Genomic DNA, 22,560 nt, shown 5'->3' with positions numbered 1-22,560 from the left:
ACCAGAGACAGAGTGGGGAGCAGAACAGGCAGATCAATGAAGTACACTGCTGAGGGGAGCAGCGGGCGGGTCAGGAGAGGTCTGCCGTGGGAATCGAACTTATGTGGAAGTGGCTTTCGCTTCTCAGTGCTGTGCTTTAACCCACTGCGCCACTAGGGAGGACCATCCCCATTTTATTTTAGTAGGAAGAATGTTTCTTTAGTTCCAAATCAATTTATGAATTTGATCATAAGATGACATGTCCTTATTGTGTTTTTCCTTTTTAGTCATCCTTGTCCACAGTGCTGTCCATCACCTACTGTTTGAGCCTCAGTCAAATCGTAGACTGTTTACACACAGTGTCCTTTCACTTGACCAAAAGCCAGCCTCCTTTTAGGCATGGTTATCATGTAGAGCTACGGAATTAAATTGCTATCGCTCACCTTTGTTTTAGAACTGAAGTAATTATAAGAAACTGGTGATAGAGTATTTATAACTTTATTGAGGTCAAATAAGATGAATAATGCAGAAAAACACCTTCATGGTTGATCCATCCTTAACTGGTTCTAGTTGAGTTTGCAGGAGTAATTGGTAATTTAGAATCATTAATTTCAATTAAAAAGAAACTTTATTGAAGTATATTGAATAATTACTGGTTGTTAACTTTTAGCCAGAAAATATTAATCTATGAAAAACAGTTTTAATCCAATTTAAGTAAATGGTCAGATTGTCCTTAATATGAAATATTTTGATATTAAATAATAATACATTTTAAATAAGGATCATTGTATCATTTTTAAAATGTATTTATTTATTTATTCTTTATTGAAGTTAACAGTGGTTTACCTCTGTGAACCAGAACATTGTATATGGCTTGAGGAAGAATATGCACACATCCTCAGATACATGTTCCCACCTTACCCCCACCAGCCAAGGTCCCATAGTCCTTTACTAGACCATTAAGCCACCTCCCTCCTTTGTTTCCACTCCCCCTCTTTTACCCTTAGTTCCTCAATCACATTTCTAAGGTTTATTGTGTTTTAGTTTTGTCAGTTATTTCACTCTGGTTTTTTTTTTTTCACTGTATTATGCATCTTAGTGAAATAATACAGAATTTTTCTCTTTCCTCATGACTTACTTCAATTTCACTTAGCATAACCCACTCTAGTTCCATCCAAATTGCTGCAAATGGCAGAGTTCGTCTTTTTCACAGCTGAGTAGTATTCCAAAAGAGCACCACTTCACAAATTTGTGTATTATCCTTGCACTAGGGCCATGCTAATCTTCTTAGTCTGTGTGCTGCCAAAGAGAGCACTTAATTTTTTTCTTTTTTTGTAGCAGAAATTACATCAGTCTTTTTCTAGAAAAGAATACTAATGCATTCTGGAGCTTACTAGGAGAAAAAAAAAGTTATTGGAGCATCACACTGGGAAAGTCCCTTATTCACCCATGAGTTGTTCTCATTATGGGGGCGAGGGACTCAACAATTTGTACCTGTCACGATGGAATTGAGTAACTATTTTATCAATGATAGAATATTTTGATTTTTTTTATTGAGCGAAAAGTATTCTACAAATAGAACTAGAAGAGGAACAAGGAAAAAGAAATATTTAATTTAGCCATGCTTTTAAAAAATATCAGAAAATGATATTGAGAAGGTCTCTAAGACCTTCACAGTGTGAAAAACAGAAGAATTCTATCAGATGTAAAGTGAAGCATACATATAAGATAAGAAAAAGCCTGGTTTTCACTTTAATTGCACACGAGACCGAGCTTCAATCCAGTGAACTATGCTATTAGCAATATATTTTACCTTCTGGTAGATTTGATCAAGGAATAATTAAGCTATTGGAAAACATTTGGTCATTTATTTATTTTGTTTGTCAGTACAGGCTAGCTCTCTAGCTATTGTACCTTAGCCTGTAAATTGTCTTTGAGGACAGAAGTAAACTGTTAATGTGCTTTCATATGTTTCTTATTATCTCGTAGGTCAATAGCACCCAGTTTGCGTACAGTCCTGATATAATTCAGTTTCGACAGCTCGGCCTCGATGACATCAGGAGGGCCTTTTTCCTTGTATCCTTTGTTGAAATTTTGTTTTGAGGAGTCACAGTCTCCCATTTCATGAGTGAAGAAGACTTGTATAGTGTGTCTGTGATTAGTAGTGGTATTGCGTTAGTGGCCATGTAATTCCCTTCTCAGCCATAACTTTCACGTAATTCACACATTGAAAAAGTGTTGAAACTATGGAATGACAAACAAATAGACATGTACGTATTTCTGCTACCTGACATGTCAACAAATAGTCACATAGGCACATGTTTAAAAAAATTAAAACATCACAGCTAAAATCAAAGAAGCTGAACTCTCATTGGTCTCCATGGGAGTGCAGCCTGAGCAGAGAGAACCACTCTGAGATCTCTTCCTCCAGCGTTAACCTCTCTCCCGGCCTTAAAAGCCATCTACCCAATATCCTGCTGGGCCTCACCAAACCTGTCCCAAACTGACTAACATCCACCTGCCCCTCTTCAGGCCACCCTGGCTGGCTTCCTCATACCCACCAGCATCAGCATACTCTTACTATCCTGTCATGTCTAGGTGCTCTTTGTCCAGTTCTCAAGAGCACCTGTCTTCCCTCATGCTCACCTTCCTCTCCCACTGCACCAGTTCCGACTTAACCTTGTCTGGCATAAGGGCTATGTGAAACGTCTTCCAAACTGGATTTCCCTTCTCCAGTCATCTGTTTTCCTGTCCAAATCTCTGTCCCCAGTATTTCTTGATTATGTCATTCACCTCAGTGATATTTTCATTGTCATTACCTCACACTCAAGTTCAAGCACTCATTCTCTCTACAGTAAAGTTCAAAGCTCTTTCTTATTATGCCTCCAGTCCAATCTGCTGCAACTTGAGTATCTGACAGTAAACATACACTTCTCTCACACCTGTTTACTGTGTTTTGACTATGTCATGTTCCCACTGTTCCCCTTAAAACATCCCTCAAGCACTGCTCCATAATACCATAATCTTAGTCACAAAATGCAAACTGTGTTCAAAACTTATATAATTCATATTTCTGCCTTTGACATGTACTAGGCAATACATATTGATTAGTTGATGGTTGAATGAATGGATTCGTGAATACATTGAGGCACAAGTCACTGAGTGAACTGATACTTTTTCAGTGAAAGTTGTCGTGAATCTTACTTCCTCTTCAGGGTTTCTATACCACCTTTGTGTGTGTATCTACAATAACAAAACAGCTAACATTTATTGAGCCCTTTCCTTGGGCCACGCATTATTTTAAGTACTTTGCTTGCAGTCATTTCTTAGATACTAACAGGATTAAGAGTTGCTTTTGATAACTGCACTTATATAAGCTTAAGAAATGTCAGAAAAGATGAACATTTTCCTATGTCTCATTCTCTATTGAATTGTTTTAGAACATGACGTCTTATTTCTTTATGAGATTTCTAAAAAACCTAGCACACTTCACATCTAGTGGCCATAGAGCTTGTACACGTGAACAGTGTTCAAGCTGAAAATGTCTTCCACACACACGAGGTCTACATTCTCCTTTCAAAAAAGTCATTAGCAGCCAACTACAAATACAATAAAACAACTTGTTCATTTTAAGAAGAGGAAAATGGTAAACTTCCCAAGGTTCCTGATGACAAGTGAGGGTGACCTCCCAGGCCTGCCTGTTCTTAGTACTCTGTTTCATCAATCTTGTTCTCTAATAAAATGCAGTCACAAGGACATCCATAAAGCATCCATTTACAATTTATGATCCCCTGCCCAAGTGAAAAGCAGATTGCCCTCATGGTAGAATAGGCATATCTTCCCTAAGTGGAAGGAAATTTTTATGACTTCCAACTCATGGAGGCATTTCCTTAACTTCATTTAGGTTTTCTTCTTAATGACGGCATTTTTTGGAACTGGGAATATAGCTTCTGTCAACAGGTAATTTTAAATGAACGTAACATGTGTATAACAAAAATAATATTACAAATTGGAATTTTGTTCTATGCCTTGCTTTTTTACAGTGATGGACATAATTTGGAGGTTGGTATTAGCACAAACATACCTAACTCCATCCTTTTAGTGACTTTATAATATTCCTTGATATGAAATATGTTTGTGTTTCAGTTGGAGTAGATTTCAAAAATTAGCTTAAGCCTTGTTTTAGCAGAACATTCTTCTAAAGTTATAATGTGAATTCTAAAACCTTTTTCTGTATGTTGGTTCCTCAGCTTTGACCTTGCCTCAGTCTATCGCTTTGTGACTGTGTTTAGTCCTTTTGTGATGGGAGCTTTGATGATGTGGAAGGTTAGTTCGGTTTTCTTATTTTATGAAGAAGCTGATTTATTAAGAATGTGAACTAATTGTGGCATTGAGATTATGTGATATTAAGACTACTAGGTCATGTGAGAGTTACATAGCTGGGAAAGAAGATAGCTCCTCAGAACCTGTTCACTCCTAGTGGAACCCTCTAGCTGTTATTCCAAAATATAGTTAATCTTTTTGCTACTTTTACATTCATTTAACTTCAAAAGTGGTGAGATCCATGTGTTACTCCTGGAAAATCCTATCAAAGGAGATTAAAATCTGTGGGAAAAAGCAGTGCATTGCTTCTCACTTCTCTGAGGCTCCCCAAACTGTGTTCTGTGCCTGAAAGACTGCCAACATATCTTTTCTCATTATCCATGTACCTAGAAATGATTTATTCTTTCAACTAATGTCATTGAGTGTTGGCATTCAGTAACATGCCAGGTACCAGCTGGTTCTGGGGATACTAAAACAATGACACAAGCTCAGCTTTTCAGGGGTTCAGGTGATCCATGTTTTTTAAATCTTCTTGTGCTCATCTTATTCCCTCTCCCATAACATCCTTGGCACATTTTATGTCGTTAATATATTTTTTGTTTGTTTGAATAAAGTACCTGATATGTGCCTAAACTCTGACTGCCTGTATCCGATCACATAAGTAGTAATTATTAAAGGTTATGTATCTCTTATTAGAGTTAATAATTTTTATTACTGTACAAATACAAATGTAATTTTAAGAAATGCTAGATAGTCAACATTTTCCCATGTTCTATTCTCTATTAACTTTGAAACTTCATTTCTCATTTTATAGTATATACAAAAATTGAATCATTATTGTACACCTGAAACTAATATAATGCTGTATTCAATTACAATCTCAGTTAAACAAAAGTATGTATTGTTTTCTTGGTCTTAATCTTACTTACATTTTTAATGTGGTTGTTCTTTTCATGGCCCATTAAAAACCATGGATCCTTAAAAACAAGCAAAAGGAAGACAAACAGAAGTTTAAATTAGAATGTCCAATATTTATTCTCCCACCTATTTCAGTGAACTTTACTGACATAATGTGCTTAATAACTTTTTTTGACCTATGTGAGTGTCTGCTAACCTCTATTTGAGTTACATATTCTTTTGTCTGCAAAAGGATCTTATGCAGCTTAATGATTTCTTTTCTATATCTTTCCCTTCCCCTCTTTCTTATATCATCACGTATACATACACACATGTACATACATGTGTCTATTTAAAATGGTCATTGGAAATCAGGATCTCAAAATACCATATTAGCTCTGAATTATGGATTTTTGACCAATAGAAATTTTACTGCAACTTTCTCTATTTTTTCTAATTTTTTACAGTTAAGCATGAATTTATAATAAAATCTAAGTATGAATTTTATAATAAATGAATTTGTATTAAAATAAAATAACAGAAAGCAATGGTGAAGCTGCTCAACCAGTGGTTTCAGGGATCTAGAATCAAATTATCGGGCTCCATAATTTATTTGATTTTGGCATTCTGTGCTTTTCATGGCCACTTGTAATCATTTGAACAAGGTCATTAATTATAATGAATTAAATAGAACAAAAATTTGTAATAGATTTTATTTGCTATGGAAATGGATATTGATTGCTTTTTTATACCATGTGTGCTGTTTCTAAGTTATTTTCAGTACTGTTGTATCATGGTTTTATTTCATTTTTTTTTTTCAAAGTTATTTGAGAAATTGAAAGATTTCTACAGACAGAAGTAGTATTTATTTCAAAACTTTTCAAATACTTGAGCTACCCGTGACATCATTTGTTCTTTAAACAGATTTTAATCCCCTTTGTTCTTGTGATGTGTGCTTTTGAAGCCGTTCAGTTGACCACCCACTTATCATCAAAAAGGTAAGATGAATGTTTGTGTTTAAGGTGAATGTTTATGTGTAAGGTGAATTTAAGACACTTTAGATTTGTCCATTATTAAGAAGAGTACGCATTTGAGGATATTTCATGTGATTGTTAAGACACTAACATAGATTGTGTCCTACAAAATGAAAAAAATGTTACACCTTTTAAATCAGAGTTTAGTTTTCATTAGAGGAAAATAGTTTATCATAATCTCCAGCAGACAAATGTTTTTCTCAGTAATAAACTGTTACTAGAATATTATTTAGGCTAGTGAAGAGGCTTCCTAGAAAACAGTAAAACATAAATGTCCAGTTAATTTGCTGGTAACTTGTGTGTTATAGATATAACTGAGCTGCCAAAAAAATGAGTGATAATGTTCTCTTTTGGTCTATTTCTGAAATTGTATTATACAAATATAATAATATTAAAATTAATTCATTTTAAGAAGCTTGAAATTAACTATTCTAAATATCAGTAATCTACAGTTTCTCAATTTTGGTTTCTACACATTTAACAATTGAGATGGGAAGTATTCTTTCTGAGTTTTGAGGAATTTCTGAAGCAATTCCAAATTTAGCAATGAAGAGTGAAAGAGAAGCTGTCAACTCACTGTTAGCTTTATTAAACCAATAAAATTGCCTTATCAGCTCCGGGCTGATCCCTCGCTCTGAAAAACACTTGAAATAAATCTGAAGCTTCTCAGCAGCTTTGTTATTCTTGAATCAAATTGGCATATTCCATGCTCAAAGAAATAACTGATATTAGCATAAATTTGCATTTTCTTCTTGATGAGTTTAAACTACAATTCAGTTTAACATTATGCATTGCCATAATTCTAAAAAGGTTTTCTTCCACTGTTTAAAAATAGCAGACATCTCATTTTTAGTTTAATTTGGTATAGTGTTGCAGGATATTTATATGACTTTAACATTGAAAGAATTTACACTTTGTCAATAGTACATAGTAGGTGCAAAAGAAAACTGGTAAATACCGTGTACTTTGTTACATCTCTGTTAGTGAATGCCTTTATTTAGAAAGGATTTTAATTAAGGTTTAAATAAGAACTGGGGACATGTGGAATGAGAAAAGTAGAAGGTTCATCAAAATGTGTGTGTGTGTGTGTGTGTGTGTGTAGTATTTGAATTCTAAGACTATAACAATGGAAAACTGAACGCAACGGGAGAGAAGTTAAGCTAAGTAACAGAGTTAAGACTTTAGGAAAGTCTCCTCTTCACCACTCAACCTTTAAATTCCTTCTTCAAAGTCCCTCAAATACATGATACACATTGCCCACAGTAATTCCTTTTCTTTCTATTCATAGTGAATGCATTTTTCTTCAGCTTCTCCTCCTGTTTTCTTTTTCTAATCCATTACATAGCCTGTGTTCATCTGTCCTTCACGGCCATAATCCACTTGCTAAATATCACTGATATCATCACTGGCATCATGTTTTATACTAATCTTTTAGATTGTTAGGTCTGTGATGCCAAGGACTCATTGCTTATTAGAGTTGTAATGCTAAGGACAAGTTCAGAGTAACCAGTCGGGGATTCGCTTTTCTTTAAACTCATCTCTGGAGTAGTATTGAACAAAGGTTAAGGAGGAAAACTGTGTTAGCATTATTTTGTTTTACATTGCTTCACAATGATTTTTTTCTAAATATCAGTTTGCCAAAAGGATAACAATCTTGATAACTGGTTGTGTCAACAAGGATTTGTATATTTTGAGTATACTAAAAATATGCTAAATGGAAGTTTCTGAATATGAAGGTTACAGTTGATCCATTAGGAATGCTTTTGGCTGTAAGTAATGAAATTCTAACAGTAACTGAGAAGTAGGTGTTTTATGTGTCTCACCTGTCATGGGGGTAAGCAGTCCAGTGATTTCATTAGCAATCCTGCCTTTCTGTCTCCCACTCTTAGGGGGTGTCCATACATCACCCATGTTATAAAAAATAATTTATTTTAGAAAAACAGCATGTAAAAATACCAAGCAAAACTTTAATAAAGATAGCTAAGGCCTGTCACATTTAAATTGTATTTATTTTTTCTTTTATTCCATTAACTGGATCTGTAGGGTCCAGTTTCAATCACTGTGTTTTTTCACTCATCATGAGTTTTTTGTGCATGTCACTCATTATGATTCACACTGTTTGCTAATTGGAGCTGTGTAAATTGGGTAGATTCTGTTACTGGAACTACTAAGCTAGTGCTGGACAAAGCAGTCATTGAGATTGTTACTTTGGGACTTCATACTCTCAGCAGAACCATTGTATTCTCTACAAGCTCTTAATTTGATTAACACATTTTACTGTATGGATCTTACATCCCATTTGTTTTGAATGATCATACTTCACTAAGAAAGGATCAGTCTGAGTTGGATATACCTGCATACGTGAGATACATACTGAGTTACTCTCTATGTATCAGTTCTATAATTAGGCTAACAATTCTCTCTCATGAACCTTGACCGAAAAAACCTTTTATTTCTTTTTTTTTTTTTCCCCTTGAATTAATTTTTCACCTTTTTGGTTACCTTTTTTGAGTTTTGTTTTTTGGGGAGTAAGTTTTTGTTTAAAGTAGTATATTCAGAAGCAAAAATACAGAGTAATTGTTTAATTATTCTCGTTTTGATTTCAGTGCTTTAGAAGTATGCCTATTGTATTCTATATAATTTCTCTTTTTTTTTTCCCAGTCTTTTTCTCATGGTTCTCGTCATATCAGACATTATGGCTTTGGTAAGATGTTAATGAATATTAAATATAAATATGATGGAGCAGCTAAGTGCTGAATTTAATTTCATCAAAAATAAAAATTAGTTCTATACGTGAAATCTTTAGATATTAACTTGTAAGTGTTGGCCTAATTTACACATATAGATTATTTTCTTTTATAAGACTTATGCAGTAAGAATGCTCTTCTTAAGGTAACCTAATTTTACAGGTCTGTCATTTTATACTGAATCTTCCATGGTGCAGTGTCTGAAATGAACTGGCCCTAGGAAGCTGACAGCAGAGGCTAACTTTAGATAATTCATCATTTGTTTCTACAAATGTTGATTTTCAACCCTTTAATCAGACTGAAAAGCAAAGGAAAAAGGAAAGGAATGAGGAAATCGAGCTTTTCAAATCAAGGCAATAGCTGTCATTTTAAGTGTGTTCTAAGTGAGGAGCATGTAGGTTGGCCCCTTGTATGTAGAGTTTAACAGAAGGAACTGCAAATTCAGAACTACCTTCAGGTTTGATCATTCTCCTAGATGGACTCACAGAACACACGCAGCTGTTTGCATTCATGGGTTAAGACAGGAAAGGACACAGATTAAAGTCAGCTGAGAGCAGAGGCAGGGAGCAGTCAGGAGGGTCCCAGACCATAGCTTCCAGGCGTCTTTTAGGACATCGAGACCCTCACAGAGCTCAGGTAACAGTCTGGTGGAGGCTGCCAGCCAGGCTCATGGGGCCGTGGTGTCCAGGCTTGTCCCAGGGGGTCCCATGCTGCCCTTTCATCTCCAGACCTTCTAGAGGAGGAAATGGCCCCAGGTGCCCAAACCCTCCCATGTAAGTCCCTTTGTCGGACTGCCTGGCGGCTGAGCTCCCACGACCCAAGCACGTACTGGGGTATGACATTCCCAGCTTCCCTCGGCACACAGGCTTGGTGCTTTGCTATAGACATCCTATGCTGGGAGTGGCCAGAGGCCCCAGCTGGCGTCAGTTAAGTTCCCAAATCAGATTCCTGGTCACCTGATATAGGTGAGAGCACTTTTGCATTGTTAACACTTTTCCCAGCCACTCTTTTGGTGACGTTGACCACGTAGAATAGTAGAACGAATCAACTTTGAGTTTGACTCACAAAGTGACAAACGAAACACATTAGGAGAAAGAATTTTCTTTCTTTCTCCTTGCAAAGATATCGCAGCTTGTTTCGCCAGCTTGACGGGCCTCCCCTCTCAGCTCTCCTCCTTGGTTCTCTACACCAGCCTCACTTTGGCCCTGCCAAGCTCTACCTACTTACATAAGTTGTTATATAAAATTACATAAACCTTGATGTTTATATAAGTCGTTCTCTGTCACAAACTTACTTCTTCCATCTCTCCAAGCTCCTGATAATTTGACTGAATTATTCACCAGGTTATACACCTCCTGAGAGTTTCTCTCCCGGACCTAACACATGTAGGCAGTCAGTAAATATTTGTTGATGAATGGGTGAGGTGGCTCTTTTTCACTGGGGCTTTGGTATTAATCAGTGTCTTTTTAAAGTAGGCCTTTTTTTTTTTTTCCCTAAGTCCAGTGTATTTTATTATTTTTCTCTTACTGAAGTAAAATTAGTTTACAACATGGTGTAGGTCACAGGTGTACAGTTTGTCAGACCAGCAACTGCATATGTCACCTCCCATCGTCAACCAGTCTGCCCCCTCCTGTTAGCTACCCTTGGGGCTAGTTTGGCTTTAGATTTCTAATTATTCACAAATTTCACTTTTGTGTTCATCTCATTGAAAGTGATGCTATTTCTGACTTTTGGTATACGCAGAAAATCTCAGAAAGAAGCATTTTTTCATTGATTCCGGTCAGATCATAGAGTCAGAAATCTGAAACATATTCCTAAAACAGTGCTGTTTTTAGACTATCTCATCTTTGTTTTTAATGAAAACTTTTAATTTTGCAGCATTTTTTCTTCTTGGTCAAGGATTATGGAAGCTGGCTTGATATTGGAACAAGGTATAGTACTCACATAGAAATAGTACAAGGAAAAATATAACTTGATACCTTAGTATATAACAGGTATCAATTTGATTCTTGAGGTAAGCGTATCAAGTGGAATCATTTTAAGTCTCTGGAAGTAAGACATATCTCTCTAGTTCTTGGCAGTAATAAGAGTTTTCTTTTGAGGGGATGTGGGGATAGATTTTTAAAAAAGATTTAATTATACATCAAGAATTGGGATACAGGCCAGAGGTGTGGGGGAGGAGGGAGAGGATTCACCAGAGATAGAGTGGGGAACAGAATAGGTGGATTAACTAAAATCCACTGCTGAGGGGAACAGCGGGCGAGACCGGAGAAGTCTGCTGCACCCTGTGGGTCAGCTTCCTGGCCGGGGATCAAACTCAGGCTGCAGGGGCTACCAATAGCTTCATAGTGCTGAGCCTTAATCCCTTGCACCACCAAGGGGGTTTTGTGAGGACAGATATTAAATTTGGAGAAAACTGCAGGACGGGGCAGGAGAAACTGCTGGAATCTGGGCTTCAGGGCAGGACACGCCAGTGTCTTTTCATCTCTCAGTCTCTACTTGTAAAAACGAAGCTCCTCAAGCTGTAGTGTGAACTTCGTGTGCTGGCTGACATCTCGTACTCACTAGGCACCTCTTAGGATCTTTAAGATGGGAACATTTGAATGTGATCCCTGTAATATTGTGACTTAACGTACAATCTGAACAAAAAGCCAGTTTCCTCTTTAGTGTGATTTGAAAATCAATGATTGCCAACATTTGTTTAAATTCCTTCTTTTTGAGAAGAACAAAGCAAAGGTGATCCCCCCTTTTTTTTTTAAAGATTTATTTATTTATGCATACAGAACTGGGGTACAGGCCAGAGATGCGGAGGGTGAGAGGATTCACCAGAGACAGAGTGGGGAGCAGAACAGGCAGATCAATGAAGTACACTGCTGAGGGGAGCAGCGGGCGGGCCAGGAGAGGTCTGCCGCGCCATGTGGGTCAGCTCTGGGGCAGGCGGGAATCGAACTCATGCGGAAGTGGCTTAAGCTTCTCAGTGCTGTGCTTTAACCCGCTGTACCACCAGGGAGGGCCAGTTCTGTTTTTTTTAATCCTCATAGTGTGTCTTGTAACTGCATACCTCTCCTTACTCTCTCCAGGATTTGATTGATTTTTCATTTGAAACATAAGATAGAATTTTGTTTGGAAAATAGTCTAATAAAATACAGTATTTTTGGTTCTGTCACTTTTCATTTTATTTTGAATTGAGGTAAACTGCATATTATAAAATTTGCCAATTTTAACCCTTTATAAGTGTGCAACTCAGCAATAATAATTACACTCCCTTTGTTGTGTGGCCATCACCACTGTCCACAGAGCTAAAGCTCTGTGCACACTAAATAATCACTCCTGTCCCCCGCTTCCCACCATTCTACTTTCTATCTCTATGAGTTTGACTACTCCAGGTTACTTCATGTAAGTGAAATTATGTAGTAGTTGACCTTTTCCTTTTATGATTAGCTTATGGCATTTACTGATATGTCCTCAAGGTTCATACACATTATAGCATGTTTGAGACTTTTCCCCACTTTGTGGCTGAATAATATTCCACTGTTTGTGCACACCCCCTTTTGTTTATCAGTGCACGGCTTCATTCGCTCTTGGGTTGCTTCAACCTTTTGGCTATTGGGATCATTGCTGCTATGAACACAGGTGTGAGCCTTTTCTTTTCCTTTTTTTTTCCTCAAAGATTTATTCATTTGTGCATACAGAACTGGCGTACAGGCCAGAGGTGCAGGGGCGGTGAGAGGCTTCACCAGAGACAGAGTGGGGAGCAGAACAGGCCGACTGATGAAGTACACTGCTGAGGAGAGCAGTGGGCATGCCAGGAGATGTTTGCCCTGCCCTGTGGGTCATCTCGGGGGCAAGCGGGGATCTAACTCATGCTGAGTGGCTTTAGCTTCTTAGTACTGTGCTTTAACCCGCTGCGCCACCAGGGAGAACCCGTGAGCCTTTTCTAGTAGGAGAAATCTATACTGGTTTTGTCTCTAAAGAGTTGCCACAGAATGAAGAGGATATCATTTTCACATGAAAATATGCATCATTAACTTATATTCAGCATCATTAATTTATATTATATAAATTAAGAATTTGATTTTCTCTAATTAGCTTGAGGTTTATCTTTACCAGGCAAAATTTTTCTTTGAAGTTCAGATCTTACCATTACTAACAGTACTGACATTTTAAATGCAGAGCATCCCACACATGTTTACTGACCCCCCAACTACATGCCAGATGAATTGCTAGGGATGATAAACAGAGTCTTGGGCTTTCAGGAAACAGCAAACAGATAGATGAGCATGTAGTATGGTGCAGTTTGATAGGTTCTAGAATAGTCCCATAGGTGCTATGGGGTCCTTCACCACAGCATCTCCACTAGCCTTGCCAGCTAAAGGAAGGCTTCAAGGAAGGGGCTGTCTGAACACTAAGTGTAGGGCTTAGCAGAGCGTGCTGGTCATAAGAACCAGGGAGAACTTCTAGAGGAGGAAAAAAGAGACCTTAAGTGGCACCTTAAGAAATCACTGATATTTAAGGGCAGAGAAAAGTGTGGAAATGAGACTGAAGGACACCGCCAGGAAGGCAGCAGGCAGCCCGGGGAGCACAGCATTGTGGAGAGTGACAGAGCATTTCAAGAAAGGGGTCATCCAGATGTCACAGAGATGGGTAGGAAGAGACATGAAGGCGGTAAACGTGCAGGTCACCGGTGGCCTGGGAGGGACGTTTCAGGCAGTGGACCCAGTTCCAGAGGGCTTCATGAGTCAGCTGCCCATCTCCAGGTGAGGACTGCAGGCCAGTGGTAATCGCTTTTTCCCCCTCTACCGAGACCCCAATAAAATAGACTGAGCACAAGTGAAGAGAGCAGCAGACTGTCGGCGAATGCATGTTCAACTGAAGGGAATAATCAGAGAGGAAGCAGCAGCCCAGACCAGTGGGTCCTGCCACTGTGGGTACCCAGAGATGCACCCTCAGTCAGAGGGCAGCATGGTGAGCAGGAGTGGTGCAAGGAGCCAGATGGGATTAATCGAGTGGCTCTTCACCTGAGGATGGCATCAACAGCGGCTCCATTTCTTAGACATACACCATACTTCAGAGGTGATGGATAAGAAAAAGTAGAATTGAAGTACCTAAAATTGAAATGGGTCAGGTGAATTGTAAGTAACCTAAACCCTTCTCTTTCCTAGCCAGGATTTAATCATGTGTTCAACATCAGTGAATAACAGTATAAAGATAGTGATTCATGCCAAGGTGGAAACCACCAGAAGATTTAAAAGAAGTGATTAAAGTGGTGACTGAGATGTAGGTAAAGGGAATGAGGGATTGTTGCTTTTCATTTTAAATCTTCCTCCATTACTTTGCTTTCGTAATGCTGCACGTATGACCCCAATAAAAGTTAAAGGGAAAATACATAAATGAAATGGGAGCTCAGGAAGTAGAGTTTTAAGTCTTTCAAACTGAAATGGAAAGGGGAGGAGAAGTATAGTAACTGCCTGGTAATGGCCTCCTCCCTCTCTATGAGATTCTCTTACTGCACTGTGCTCGTAGCTTGAGGAACAGTATTGTAGCTGGAAGGAGTGAATGTCCCTAGTTCCATCCATTCTAATTACCCTCTGTCAAAGCTGGGGTTTTGGGACCAGGTTGGGAGCCCAGCTCGAGCAAGCTGCCACCCTCAGGGTCGGCACCGGGCTGTGCGGGCCCACCCAGCCTGGGTTGTTTGCCCTGACAGACATGAGAGAGTTCAAGGAGCAGGGCATGTGTGGCTATTAAGTAACAAGCTTAAATTTGGGTAGGAAATCCAGGGTGTCCTCAAAGGACTGCCCAGCCCCACCTCTGCCATGTCCGGCTTGTGCTGCAGTGTTGACTGTCTTCCAGAGCTGAGTGTCATGAGATCCTTTTCACAAACTGAAGGAGATACTCTCTTCCACAAGAGGTTTATTTACTGTCTCCTTTTGTAGATAAGGACACCGTGGGCCTCAGGACATTGTGACTTCCTCATGTATAGGGCCCTGGGCAGGTCTGAAGGTGACCTCTGCTGATTCTTTATCACTAAGAAACTCATTCAAAAAATAGCTGTGTCTGATCCTGTGTCTTCGATGGTTGCAAAGGACCCATTCGGTGCCAAGTTTTGAATTATACAAATTTAGGATTTAAAGGAGGAAGAAATATTGATCAGGAGGGAATGAGTCAAGAGGAAGGGCATTCTGGGTCAGAAAAGTGCTGTTTTGACAGCCTGTGTTATATATTCAGAGCACTCGTGTCTTCAAAGGGAAAATACAGAAGTGTGGGCAGGTCCTGGGGGGTGTTGAGTATGTGTGTGAGGAAGGAGACACCTTCCTGAGAGGGAGCGCTGTGGTGGCGCCTGCAGGCATCAGCAGGCACCCGTCATCTTGCCAAACAGCATGGCACTAAAGCTGTTTATGTAAGAAAGGCACAAACAGACCCGGAGTCTCACCTTGTTGCTTGAGAGACCATCCTTACAATGAGCAGAAGTCTCGGTTGCCAGGGGAGTGAAAGGGTAGGCTTTAAGAAAGACTGCAGGAGCTTGTGCTGTTGAAATTTCTCTCAGTTTTGTGTGGGCCCAGGGAGCACTTTCGACAGGAGAGAGAGGCAAGGCCAGGGACTTGGCAGTGCTGTCAGTGCTGCACTGCGGGGCTCCCTAAACAAGCCCCTCAGCAGAAATCTCCCTTTGCTGCATCACCTTTGCTGACCTTGACTGCATTCATCTTCCTCTCCAGAGGAGGAAGTTTTGTTTCAGCTCTGGATGCCTGCATTGAGGACCTCTTTGCCACTTCCTGACAACCCCCATGGTTCAGGTTTCCATTCAGTAGCACAGTATGCCTGACCTGTTCCTTCTAGCAAGGATTCCTAAACGGAGTGACCCATCTCGTGTCATCATGGACCCCATTCCATCCCACATCCCTTTGTTCTGTTTCCTTTCCACCTTCAATCTTTCATCTAAAACCTACCAGGCAGGATATTCCCCCTTAATATCAGGCCAGCTTGCCTTGCCCTGCCTCTCTAACAATGTATGATTCAGCAAAGAATCATAGACAGGAATGAGCGGGAGAGGGAAAGAGTTGGGCAAGGAGACAGCACTGATGTCGCAGGCCCTTCCCTGTGTCATTGCACCAGAATCAAGTTTCTTCCATAAAAAAACTGCACCAGCATAATGTACACATTTCATCCTAACCATTTTTAATTCTACGGTGGAGTATTATTAAGAATATTCACTTTGTTGTGCAACTAATCTTCCGAACTTGTATCTTGAACAATCGAGACTCGGTCCTCCTTAAACAGTAACTTCCCATTTCTCCTTCCCTCCCAGCCACGTCCACACCACTGTCTCTGTCTCTCTCTCCGTCTCTCTCTCTTTTCTCTCTCTCTCTCTTTGCGAATTTGTGTGGAATCATACAGCATGTGTCCTTTTGTGACTGGTGGGTTTTCCTCAGCAAACTGTCCATAAGGATCCTCCACATTGTAGTAGGTGACTGGAGGGGAAAGTAGGACCGAGCTGTCGGGATGGAGAAACAAAATGAATCTTAGCTTAGCGATCGATGTTAGACTTTCTGCATAGACTCGCCCTAGCTGATGCTGCAGGTGAGATTCTACTGTTGCCGCTGCTTTCTCACTCAGGTAGGGTGCTCGGCTCTTCTCTTGACACCCTGTTGTACAGCAGTCGTGGCTTTTGCTGCTGCAGTGAGCCACGTGATGCAGGTCTAAGGGAAGGAGCGGGTCAATGGTGCTTCATCAGCCCCTAATTGATTGCCAGGAAAGGATTGACGGGCCTTTAAAGTGGGGCGAGCTGGTGGGGGGCGGGGCAGGGTAGGTTTAAGATCCAAACTAAACAACCATGTAATGGGATTCACATAACAAATGTCATTTCACTTTTTCCTGACTTTTACTTGTGAAATGTTGCTTTCAAGCTTTGCTTTCCAATCTTTCCTGTATACGTGCGTTTTTAGGAAGCTGAGATGTTTTTTGTTATGCTGTGGGTATCATTAGGCTTACTGGTGTTGCTTCCTGAATGGAGAGAAAGGTTTATTAGGATTGTGCTCCTGCAGGGGTTTTCCCTTTGTGACAAATTTTATTTCTAAACTCCTGTGAGTAACATAGTTAATACCGTCATCCATCCTGTGTGTGTTGATAACAGGAACAGAAGGCTGTGTCATTTTGGCCTCACTACTTTATTGCTTCACGAATACAGACATGGTGTGACTCCATCCCACCATGTCCGAGAGAGGAGTAGGAGCTGGCCGAGCCGGCTGCAGTCTAGCGTGTATCGTGATGGTTCTTGCATCTTCCTGGTGAATGTTGTGGGCTTTCACAGTACGGCTTAGAGATTCCTCAGCTCTTAGTTTCAGGTTAATAAGTAATAGTTACTGTAAAAATAAAGGTTGCATTACAGGGGAAGAGACAGTATGTGTTTAGTCGAAAATGTTTAAAATGCATCTTCACAGTGGATTTTACCAGATTTAAATGGAGACTATTAAATGAATATGCTCCCGTTCAGATTACCAGCTGAAACTGCGGTGTGAGTGCAGGGATCTCTGGAGACCGAGTAGCATCAGACGTGTGAAAAATATCTCACCCAGGCCATAAAACAGAAGTGGAATTTAGTATTTTTATCTTTTGATCTTTCACATTGTGTCTTTATTTGTAGCAGGTCATCAACTTTATCATGTATTGCCTTTTATGTGGTGTCTTGAAGGAAAAAATTCCTGAGATGATTTGCATAACAATAAAAACATACTTAAATGTATGTTCTAATTACATTTGACACGAGGCAAACAGAGTCCTCATAGTGAGTTTGAACTACAGTTTGATCTGATAGTGGTGTTCATTTGGACTTGAATTGTTTCCTAGTGTGCTGTTGTTATGCCTTATTAAAATGGAAATGATGACTAAAGTACTTTTTTGAAATGTAATTATGCTCAGTAATATTTTAGTGTCTCCTAAATATAATTAGTAAGTGCCACAAAATCTTTACTCTTATAACAAAACTCAGTGATTCTTAACCGTTTTCCTCCCCAGTACAACTAGCAGGGCTTGCCGATGCCCCTTACTCTGGTTGAAAGAATAATGGGGGAGGAAGAGAGCACAGGACTATGGTGATGGCGCAGGGGTGAAGTGGGGGTGGGCAGTCCACAGGGATTACAACCGAGATGAAAGAATATAGAAAGTGAAAAGTGATGTAAAACAATAATAATACAATAATACATACATTTAAAAAAAAAAGTACAATGGACCTTTCATCACCTATTGTACAGATTGAAAAGACCTGTCTGGTGATTCTGTGTTCCCCTCCACACACACACACACACACACACACGCTTGCTCTCTCTCTCTCTCCTGCTACCTTGACACACACACACAGATATGTACCTTGAGAATTGCTGATTTAAACGATGTCAAATAGTTGTGAGAGGAAAGTTGAAACAGCTGAACTCATTGCCAGTTGGGATGTGATGCTCTTGTAACTCTATGCAGAGATGACACCAAGACTTGATGGATGGAAAATATCACAAGCTCAATGCCTTATAGCTCAATTGCAAGGAGATGATGAGTCTCATAACTGTTCTCTGCCAATAATGCTAGCTTAAATGAGCCAGGAGTCGGTAATTTCAGGCCATTCTAAGGAGATAAATAGACTCACTGAATTTGAGGATTGGTTACCTACTGAAAAAACTTGCTTTGCTCAGAAATCAAGTCATACTTAATATTTTAAAATATTAATAGTTATTGTTAGAAGGCCTGAAAGTGATAGAAAAATTTAACAACAAAAACCTGCTACAATGCCTTTTTTTTTTCCAGTAAACTTATGAAATTGTACAATCATCACCGCTAGTGAGTTTTTGAACATTGCTGTCACCCAGAAGATTCTACTGTACACATTATGATCTAACCCCATTCCCATACCCAGCTTCAGCTACCCTCTAGTCTGTCTTTGGTATTCATTGCGTGGGCACTTAAGTAAGTGTGTATTCTGCTCATGTGTCAAGTATATAGTAACTAGCAGTTATAACCAGTTGATTGATAGTGTTAAATTCGTGCTTATCTGCTGATTTTTCGTTTAGTTATTCCTCAGTTATTAAGAGAAGGATGTTGACATCTCAAATCTAACTAGGAGTTTATTTCTCTTTTCAGTTCTCTCAATTTTTGCTTCATACATTTTCTGGCTCTGTTTGGGGCATTACATTTAAAATTGCTGTGTCTTCTTGATAGATTGAATCTTTTTATCATTGCATAATATCTCTGGCTCTGGTAATTTTCTTTGCTCTGAAGTTTATGTTATCCAATAGTAGTATAATTCCTGTTTTATAATGTTTGCGTAATATATGTTTCTCATCTTTTTAAATTTTTCCTATATCATAATTAAAGTAAGAATTCTTATAAATAACATATGGTTTAGTCATATTTTCAATTCACTCTGCCAATCTCTGCTTTTTAGTTGGCACGTTTAGACTATTTACATTTAATGTGACTAATGTGTTAGTGCTTAAATCTGTCATTTAGCTTTTTGGCTTTCTGTCCTTTCTGTTTTGTGTTTCTGTCATTCCTGGGTTACTTGAACATTTTATAGAATCGTGTTTTTACAGATCTGTTGTGTTTTGAAGTATGTATACCCTTATGACTTTTTTAGTGGTTGCTCTGAGTATTATACATATATAACTAATCACTGTAGATGGCTGGTTTCTTTTGTCAGTTTATGTGCCATATAGTAACCTTCCCTTTCCTTCCCATTACTCTCCTCTTTATACAATTGTCTTCAAATCTTTCCTCTACAAATAATTTTTTTAATTAAAAAAATATAAAATGTAATTCCTCACCACCATCTTTTATGCTTTGTAGTCACTTGCCCCTTTCCTCTCCACCTCCCTCTTAACCTCAAGATTCTTGGTGATGTCCACTGGTTTTTAAAATTTGATCACATGATCAAATGGCGTTCTATGTAAATGTCTGGCATTATCAATGTTTTTAGCATTTGCTTTTGTACACATAATTATCTCAAACTCTCTCCATTTTGTTGAAAATTACTGTATTTCATCCTTTTCACAGTTATATAATACTCCACAACATGGTCACACCACATCTACTTAACACAATCATCTATTGTACATGTCCCAGCTATTACAGATAATGTTGCTATGAATATTGTGGAACATCCGGGTTTTGTGTTGATGGTTTCCTATTCTTTGGATATATAACCAAGAGTGGTATTAGGGGGTCCTATGGTATTTCTGATTTTAGTTTTTTAAGGTAAATCCAGGTCCCTTTCTATCACGGTTGTACCCGTTTACATTCCCGCCAGTAGTGGAGTAGAGTTCCTGCTACAGTGCTCGTCTCCAGCACTTGCCGGTTATTTAAGTACCATTTTCACAGGTGTGACATGGTCTCTCATTATGGTTTTAACCTGCATCTCTCTTGTCAGAAGTGATTATCATTACTAATCACATTAATAATGGACATTTTTTCATATTCCTCTGGCCTTCTGGCTAGCCTCTGTATATTACCAGCAGCCCACTTACTAATTGGGTTGTTTGTTCTTTTTATTGTTGAATTGTGTAAGTTTTTTATATTTTGAATATAGATGTATTGAATATATTATCATTTATATATGGTGTGAATATTTTCTCCCAGTCAGTAGCATGTGTGTTTATATTTTTAAAATATAAATATATACATTTATATTTTATATTTATATTTTTACATTTTCGTCTGCTGTATAGAAGCTTTTTAATTTGAGGTAATCCCAATATTTATTTTTAATTCCTTTGCCATAAGAGCCGAGTCACCAAAAATAGTTAATGTCTACTGAAAAACTGAGTCTACTGACCCAATGATTGGTGTCCATTTCTCTTAAAGTTCTGAGTATTCTGTCCTTGTTGGCTTTCAGTAGTTTTATCATCCTTTGGAGTATGTCTGTTTGGTATTATTTTGTTTGGAACTCCTTGGGCCTCTTGGATCAGAACGTTTGGTTCATTTCTTAAGAGTGAGATGTTTTTCAGCAATTGTTTCTTTAAGTAATTCATCTATGCTGTTTTCTTTCTCTTTTGCTGGACCCACATGATGTAAATGTTATTTCTCTTTAAGTTATCCCAATGGGATCTACACCATTTTCATTTTTTAAGCTTCTTTCCTGTTGTTCCATCTGTTTGTTCTCCAACAATGTTTTCAAGCTCATTAATTCTCTCTGTGTCTGCCGTTGAGGCTCTCAATTGTATCTCTTAATTCAGCTCTCGTTTTTCTCAGCTCCATTATTTCTAATTGTAACTGCCTCATATTTTCTTTATCTTTATTCTCTTGCCTTTTTAATCCTCTGTTGCTTTCGTGAGTTCTGTGTTCGGGCTGCTACGTTGCCCTCCTCTTCTGTCAGGTTTGGAGTTTTGTTGGAGTGAGGAGTGGAAGCCAGGCTTCCCCGTGGGCTCCATGTCACAGCTTCAGGGTGGGAACTGCTCGCGATGCAGGCTTTCCTGCCTCAGCCTGGTCTGACCACAGGGTGGGAGGGCAGGGCTGACTGGGTGATGGAGTGTCTCCCCACTTCCTGTGAAGATGGATGCGAGGCTCCCCACTTGGTGTTTGCTGGAGCAGGTAGGGATGGGACTCTATTTTTCCTGAGGTGTTTGGCTGAAGTAGAACAGCTGGTAGCTGAAAGTTTTGGGGCTGCCCCTTTCCTTGTCTGTTCTTTGACTAGAGAGAATCATCTTTTGTGATTGTGTTGGATTTCTTGTTGGTTATTTTGTCTAATACCCGGGTATTTCCTGGTTCCTGCAGGTTTGGCATATACAAGGCAAAATGCAAGTCCAGGGAACTTGTCACTGTGTGTTGTTTCTTGTGTCCCAAGCTCCATAGCCAGTCTGCCATCTTCTTTCCACTGCTGAGTCTTATATTTATTGTGTATATAAGGTCCAGAGTTTTAAATTTTACTTGGCAGGAAAAAAAGGGGAAAGCATATCTACCCACCTCCTAGAAGAAGTTATTTTGTACTTAAGTTTCCAGTTTTCTAACAGTATGTTTTCCCAGCACTTCTGTGCTGTGATAAACTTGAGTTACTCTGCTTTGGCACACATTTAAAGTAAGAGTCATCAACCAAATTACCCACTTTTGTGTGAGAAAAATATCAATATGGCTCACATAATTTTAGTAACATAATCTTGTCAATTTGGGCATGAGAATTCAGTTAAAATTGATATTGAGGTAATTTTATCCCAACAAGGATCAATAGATTGATAAGGAAATCTAGTCTTATCATCATTAATTTCATTTTAAAATAAATAATTGTCAGTGATTTATTTTCTCTGCAGCCACTAAAGTTGGGAAATGGCTTTGTAAAGTCTTCATAATTAAGTAGTAGGAAAGAGCTATGTCATTTTCACTCCAAATGTATTCATAAATTTAAGTATAAAAAAATCACAGGCCCAATATTCTGTTACATTATTTCTATAGTGAAAAGAAATGAAAATGTAAAAACCCTCAGTGTAATACTTGTTTATGATTGTTTAAAACTAAAGTTCAGAAATGTGTAGATTTATAGGTTTCACTGACTTTATTATTTATTTATTTGTGACTCTGCAACATCCAGGGTAGACACCACACAAAATGGA

At 38.7% G+C, this 22,560-nt stretch overlaps 1 protein-coding gene across 1 annotated transcript in view; it reads left to right on the top strand.

Annotated features, from left to right (window-relative positions):
- PIGN (phosphatidylinositol glycan anchor biosynthesis, class N) overlaps positions 1–22,560 on the top strand; it is an 80,320-nt gene that overhangs the window by 53,347 nt on the left and 4,413 nt on the right. Inside the window, exons 24-29 of the mRNA XM_004683948.2 lie at positions 1,969–2,055; positions 3,884–3,939; positions 4,230–4,305; positions 6,124–6,197; positions 8,895–8,937; positions 10,859–10,911. Of these exons, the coding sequence (XP_004684005.1) occupies positions 1,969–2,055; positions 3,884–3,939; positions 4,230–4,305; positions 6,124–6,197; positions 8,895–8,937; positions 10,859–10,911 (389 nt within the window). The remainder of the gene's footprint in view (positions 1–1,968; positions 2,056–3,883; positions 3,940–4,229; positions 4,306–6,123; positions 6,198–8,894; positions 8,938–10,858; positions 10,912–22,560) is intronic.

The sequence above is a fragment of the Condylura cristata genome, unplaced genomic scaffold (assembly GCF_000260355.1).
Source record: "Condylura cristata isolate star-nosed mole 26May11 unplaced genomic scaffold, ConCri1.0 scaffold00016, whole genome shotgun sequence".
NCBI lineage: Eukaryota > Metazoa > Chordata > Mammalia > Eulipotyphla > Talpidae > Condylura > Condylura cristata.
The sequence above is the reverse complement of the archived record's forward strand: the minus strand, read 5'-3'. Positions and strand labels throughout refer to the sequence as shown.